This window comes from Zerene cesonia, chromosome 9 (assembly GCF_012273895.1).
Source record: "Zerene cesonia ecotype Mississippi chromosome 9, Zerene_cesonia_1.1, whole genome shotgun sequence".
Taxonomy (NCBI): Eukaryota; Metazoa; Arthropoda; class Insecta; order Lepidoptera; family Pieridae; genus Zerene; species Zerene cesonia.
Genome location: NC_052110.1, coordinates 225073 through 232415, shown reverse-complemented (window position 1 = coordinate 232415; position 7343 = coordinate 225073). Strand labels below are relative to the sequence as shown.

At 33.9% G+C, this 7343-nt stretch overlaps 1 protein-coding gene across 1 annotated transcript in view; it reads left to right on the top strand.

Annotated features, from left to right (window-relative positions):
• Positions 1-342: 342 nt before the first annotated feature.
• Positions 343-7343, top strand: part of LOC119828968 (transketolase-like protein 2) — a 13866-nt gene continuing 6865 nt past the window's right edge. The window contains exons 1-6 of the mRNA XM_038351310.1: positions 343-559; positions 2377-2494; positions 4089-4306; positions 4724-4874; positions 6200-6427; positions 6787-6974. Of these exons, the coding sequence (XP_038207238.1) occupies positions 462-559; positions 2377-2494; positions 4089-4306; positions 4724-4874; positions 6200-6427; positions 6787-6974 (1001 nt within the window). The 5' untranslated portion in view covers positions 343-461. The remainder of the gene's footprint in view (positions 560-2376; positions 2495-4088; positions 4307-4723; positions 4875-6199; positions 6428-6786; positions 6975-7343) is intronic.

Genomic DNA, 7343 nt, shown 5'->3' with positions numbered 1-7343 from the left:
AAGAAACATCTGTGGACAGCCAACAGATCAAGTAAAAACTTAAATTAGCAAAGTTTCGTTTACCCAGCTTGGCAACATCTTGAGCGTTGCGTTTTTAGACGGTTCTGTGTATTGAATCGTATCAACCTCAACCAACTCTTATTCGATTTAGTGTCTCATTTACATAAATTTTTGTAATTTAACAAAACAAGTATAATTTATAAAAATTAAAATTAAACAAACTAAAATATGTAAAACCGATACCGAATACGATTTCGATATAACTTGCGACATTACGCCACAACGCCAACCGGTGATTTGACACAATTGACATTGACAAGTGTAGGAAAAATTCCACCGGCGGCGGATGGACCACTACTTCACTTCGTTAAATTTTGATCGAGCGTTTGGTGCGCGTGGTGTGTGGTCGTGAAACGTGTTGTTAAGTTTTAATTAAATTGTTTATAGTAACATAATTCAAAATGAAGGGCGACAAGAAAGTAGATCTTCAAGCCTTAAAAGATATGGCCAATAAGCTGAGAATCGACAGCATCGTGGCTACAAATGCATCAAAATCCGGGTAAGCATAATATAACCTCAAAAGTAAGTTGCCGCTTACTTGAAGGACTAATGAAGGTTATAAATTATAAATTCTTATTAGAAACTTTTTAATTTCTAGACGATCTTCGTAAATATGTCCTTAAATTACCATATCATTTTCCTACTCTAATTAATAATCAAATAAAAATGTGAAATTGGTACCGTAGGGGTCTCTTAGCAACGTGAATAACGATTAAAGGTCAAGTTATAATTGAAACGCTTCGATACACATTATTTCTAAGTTATCGCAGTAGAACAAATTACCAATAGTTCAATATTCACGTACAATAAATTTTTATCATTTGTAGAAAGTTGAATCGTTATGAACTAGTGTTATATCGAGCGTCTTACCTAAGGTATTATCCGTCCATTCATCCATATAATGGAAATTAAACATTTAAATCACGACCTTTCTAATGATGATTACGTTAGCCATGCGATAATTCGTCATAATTTATTTTACAAACTGACAAAGAAAGTTTTATACCAAAGTATATAACTTAATAAAAAAAAACTTGCTTTTATCTTAAAAGTAAAGTTTTTTTTATTGAGTTATATATGTAATTTCTTCACAAATATTGGATATTAACAAATTCAAATTTCAGATATTCAACATTACATTGCCAAAATATGATATGATAGTGGTCAAGGCCAGCAGCTTATTAACATTATATAAGCAATTGATAACAACTTTGTATTGAATATTGATTTATATTACACCTGAAAGCTAATTGAAGGCACTTGTAATTTTGTAATTTACCTGTGCTCTTGTTACAATTACGTTTTTTCATATAAATTGAGGATATCTTTTAAACAAATGTTATTTGCTTAGGGAAACAATTAATTATGTTGCAATATAAATTCCCCTAGGGTATATAATTAATCTAAATCTTCCTTGTTGGTTAATGTTTGTTGAGGGTAAGGTATTCAATATTACATATCTTATGTTATCTGTCAAAAATATATAAAAAAACGATTTCAGGTCCAATTCTCTAATGATATTTTATATAAAGGATAGTTTATAATGGATGTAATTCTAAATTCAAGTAACCAAATTAAATTTTTATTGAATTTCAATTAAAATTTCAAAGAGCAACAAACACACACATCCTACAAACTTTCACATTTATAATATTAGTAAGAAGTAGGATATATAAATCATATAATATTTTATTGTTTTTGAATTTACTTCTCATTTGGTTTAGTATTGCACAACAAATTGAAAAAATACTAACTTTATATCAGTTAGTGTAACACCAGTTGTGCTAAAGCAACTGTTTGTCGTACTCGCAGCAACCTGCCATTGTTGTATGCGGCCAGTAGCATTCGGACAATTATAATACAGTTTATTTTAATATGACTAGATTCAAATTAGAGCATCTACAATATACCTACACTGAAACAATTTTAGTTAATAAATGAATTTATTCTATGCTTCAGTGATTAAGCAATAAAATAGATGTAGGATAGAATTATAAATGTCTGTGAATAATTTTATTATGACAAAAACTTTTAGGACAAAATAACATTAGGTTTTTCATTTGTACATTGTTCCATTTAAGTATGATAATGACAGAATTGGTGGTGCACTTGTGTTTACCCATAATATGCTAATTATATTGCCATTAAAAAAGGCCTTTTGGCTAAGGTTTGGTAAGAAAGACTCCACACATATATGATTTTAAATTTGGTATCTTAAATTAAATTCTGAATAGATTTTAAAATTATAAAAGCGTTCTCTTAAGCAATAAAATTATCATTGAAAGCACACAAAGTTATAACAATGTGGTATTTCAGCCACCCCACATCATGTGCGTCAATGGCGGAGATCATGTCAGTGCTGTTCTTCCACACCATGAAGTACAAAGTCTCTGCGCCCAGGGACCCATCTGCAGACAGATTTATTCTTTCAAAGGTATTGTATACAGTTATATTTACAATTTCCATTTAATTTACAAAATTCAGACCTACTTTGAATTTCTATTTAGGAATCAACATATTACAACCAGTGATAATTTGGACCAATCACTGTTGAATTTATTTGTTTTTTTTTTACCTAAGATTACGTCATAACTCATAATTATTACGCGCGCCAATTATTTATGAATAACATGATGTATACATTACAGAGGAAAAAACAACAGGTGTATTTCATAAATGAGTATAATTTCTGATCCATTAGCAATTAAAAATGTTCACCATTTCTATTCAATTATTTAAGTTTACTTCTTATATGCTCTTACTTTATGAACAATTGGATAATTTTATTACATAATATCCTAAAGTACACAATATGTCATGTCACTAATGGTACATCATGCAATGCAATGTCTTTGAGAGGCCAGTAAACAACATGAAATACATAATTCGAAAGCTAATCATTCAAAATTAAGTCCATGTTTCATAGAAGATAAAGAAAAACATTTCTCAGTAATTGATGAGAAAATATTAATTCACCTGTCACACCTTTTTAGCCATGAATTTGTATTAGTAGCTCAAGTAATACCTAATCACTTTCATTGTTTTCCATTATTTATGTGAATCAAGTACAATGAGGTCATACTTACAGCCTTGACACTGATAAACAAATTTAAATTAGTGAAGAACATTTTTAAACAATTTTCACATTCAAATTTATAAGTATGTAACTTTTTTTCAGTTAACAAGATTTGTTCTTAATGAACGTCAATGTTATTGAGTATTTCTTTTTTTACATCAAGGTGTGTAAATTAAATACATGTAGTGAAATATGTAACTTCCTTTCTTTTGTTTCTTTGTTTTTTGTTTTTTTTTTTGCACAACAAATTTGATGAAATACACTAATTCTATAGTTAGTGTAACAGCAGTTGTGCTAAAGCAACTGTTTGTCGTACTCGCAGCAACCTACCATTGTTGTATGCGGCCAGTAGCATTCAGACATGTACTCTTAACATAACAAAACACACTTCTTGCCAGTGGCGTAGCTATTACAGGGCCAGGTGGTGCAGTGCACCAGGGCCCCGGAGCTCAGGGGGCCCTCTAACCTCAGCTTTGAAAGAGGGGAGGAAGGCGGAAAGAGGGGAAGAGGGCCCGACTCTTTCCCTATGCACTAGGGCCCTTGTCCCCCTAGCTACGCCACTGCTTCTTGCTTGTTGTTGTTGTTTCGAAATAAAAATTGATGGGCAACTTAATTTAGTAACACAATTTGAGTTGATATGACAAAGAATAAAAATTTCATTTTGCAATCGGTGGCTCGCTGAATTTAGGAAAGAAAATGTAATTTTCTACAAGATTAAACAGAAAAACATAATCAAGAGAATGTTTTTTAAAGTAACATCAGTTATGAGGATTTTGTTTTACTTTTGCTACATTACTACTACCACTACAAAGCTTGTGGATTCTGGTCAAAGGTCTTTTTTATCGAAAAAGAACTCAAATGCAAGCATTAATACACTCAACCAGTCTTCAGTCAGAAACAATACAATATTTTCTGCGGAAAAGATCCTGAATATAAATTATCGTTGTATCAGGGTCACGCAGCCCCAATCCTATACGCCGCCTGGGCAGAAGCTGGCCTCTTCCCCGTAGAGGAACTGAAGCAGCTCCGTCTATTAAGCTCGGACCTGGAGGGGCACCCCACCCCGCGGCTGAGCTTCGTGGACGTGGGCACCGGCTCGCTGGGCCAGGGGCTCGCCGTCGCGGCCGGTATGGCGTACGTGGGCAAATATTTCGACCAGGCACCGTACAGGTGAGATCTCATTTTTTATGAAATTGAAAAATTTTATGCTATCAACTTACAAACATTATAAGGAAAATTTATTCGGTTGATGTTTGAAAGAAGAAATGAAAAAAAAAAAAAACAAGATGAAAATTGTTCTAGTACTGTTGAAAATTCAAATTGCTGTTGCTGGTAAACTCTAAAATCTTGTAAATAATATGATATTGAAAATTTTATTTGTTAAGGCTAAGACAAAGTTACTTCTTATTTTGGTTGTATCCAGTTGTCAATATAATTTCTAAAGTGGGATATCCCGGTAATAAATATAATCATAAAAATTATGCAACATATCTCCTGATTGCTCTATTTCCACTTTACGTAATCCTGTAAGCACCCAACTAAATTTAAATATAAATATATAATATATAATACAATTCCAATTTCCAGAGTATACTGCCTGGTTGGTGACGGAGAGGCAGCCGAGGGCAGCGTGTGGGAAGCGCTGCACTTCGCCAGCCACTACAAGCTAGACAACCTTGTCGTCATCTTCGATATCAACCGCCTGGGCCAGTCTGAACCTACCTCGCTGCAGCATCAGGTTACACACTTAACTTCTATATATATATATATATATATATATATATATATACCATCCAACTAAAAATAGGAATGATTCAGTGCCATTTTGTGAAATGGCTAATTAATCCAAAGAAATTAATTGTCGAATGTGTTATTTGACGTAAATGTCAGGAAAATTAATGTAAACCACATAAAATTTGTTACGTTTCTCATATAGAAATTAAAGAAGAACGAATTTTTCAAGACATGTAACATCTCAGTCTCCCCGTGACCACGCTCGCTGTAAAGTGTTCGAAACGTCGGGTTAATAATGTAATATCGCGTTTAAAACCCGTTAAAAAGCCTTTAATTTCTAAATGTATAATACTCGCGTAAAATCAAACACAAGAAAATACTATGTTTGTCATACACAAAAGTAGCAGAACTGACTTGTATTAATTTTGTCCAGACATGACAAACAAATAACATATCTGATATTTGGTTTTTTATAGATAAAGTTATGTCGATACGTTGTCATAATAATACAATATTTGCCGGCGTTACTTATCTGTTAGATCATTGTTATCAAGGAAATGCTTTCAATAGAGATAAAACATATAAAAAGTTAATGATAAGCCGACAGACTCAGGGTTTTGATTTGTGTACTTTATTTCTATTGAAATCCCAAAAGACAAATACTTAAGACTAGCTGCGCCCCAGATTTTCACACGCGTTGGTCTATATCCCATAGCAATATCAGGATGAAAAGTTGTCTATGTGTTTTCCCAGCTGTTACTTATTAATAATTCTTTCGATTCTAATTAAAACCAAGAAATTATAAGACAACTAGGCACATACAAAAACAATCTGAGAGTATGTTCTCTTGATGTAGACAAAATGTGCAACATGACAGTCGCCGGTGACGCGTGAGGTGATAACACTATCAGTGGCACGGGTTATCCCTACCGTGCTTTTGTCACCACGCACAGCTTCTTAACCTTTATCTTAAATTCGCGCTAAATTCGGAGTGGTTGAATAGACATACAAACCTTCCTCTTGAATCGCTCTATCTATTAAAAAAAACCCCATCATAATCCATTGTGTAGTTTTAAAGATCTCTGCATACATACAGACGCAGAAAGCGACTTTGCTTTATACTATCGAGTAATGTAACGATGACTAATACTTTTATACTAGAAATGTTTAAGTAACTCAAATCTCATTAAATTTAAACTCTTGCCAGAAATTGTGATGCTCAGCCTCAACTTAATTTAAATTCATATTGCATAGCTGCTACAGGTTATTGCCGTTTAGAAATGATTTTTTTTTGTAATTTATATAACTTTAATGTTCAAATAATTCCAGATGGACGTATACGACGCGCGTGTCAAGTCCTTCGGCTTCCATTCCCTCGTGGTAGACGGCCACGATGTCTCCGAGCTGGTGAAAGCTTTCGATGAAGCGGCCACAGTGAGCGGCAAGCCGACCGCTGTTCTGGCCAAGACTTACAAGGGCAAGGGCTTCCCCAACATCGAGGACAAGGATAACTGGCACGGGAAGGCGCTGGGTGCTGATGGGGAGAAGATTATCAAGGTTTGTTTACATTTTTATTACATGTATTTATTACAAGTATATAATATGTTTCCCCTTCTGCTGAAATAGTTGATCCATATATCAAAAGAGTAAAGTATCTAAATTATTTTCGCAATGACTTTATTTAATTTATATATCATAATTCAAATCTTTATTTATAGTAGAATTGATTTAAAAGCTAAATCCAAAATTGAACATTATCCTCCTAAAATCATTAAATTACATAGAAACTGAAAAGCCTCTTGCATCGCATTGAATTATTAATTCATAAGTTTTATAGTCATATAATATTTTTAAATTTGTTTTTTTTTAAATAAATAGCTAACTTTTAACTCTATACACCATAATTTGGCGTCCAGCACCTCCAATCCCAAATCAAGAACGCGTCTCTGAGCCTGAAGCCGGCCGCACCCGTGGCCCAAGCCCCGCAGGTGCACATCGGGGACATCACCCTGTCCTCCCCGCCTGCATACAAGCTGGGGGAACTCGTGGCCACCAGACTGGCTTATGGAACTGGTCTAAAGAAGATCGCTGATACCAACATGAGGTGATTGTATATAATTATCTAGCTCACCCCACAAACGCTGTTCTGCCTTACTCTTATCCTTTAGGGGAATGAAAAATAAATGTGTGCCGAAACTCAGACTACCCCATATGTGTACAAAATTTCGTTAGAATCGGTCTATCTGTTTCGGAGGAGTATGTTAACTAACATTATGAAACAAGAATTTTACGTATATAGAGATTAACAAAAATGTGGTGCAGCTTAATACAGAGCAGTTTTCCCGGAATTTCCAGGATAAAACGAGTCCTATGTCCTTCCCAGGTCATAAACTATCTTTGTGCTAAATGTGTTCAGTGATTTAGGTGTTTAGTAGGAATATGTTGAGAGTTAAAATAGAACTTGCTGTAGTAT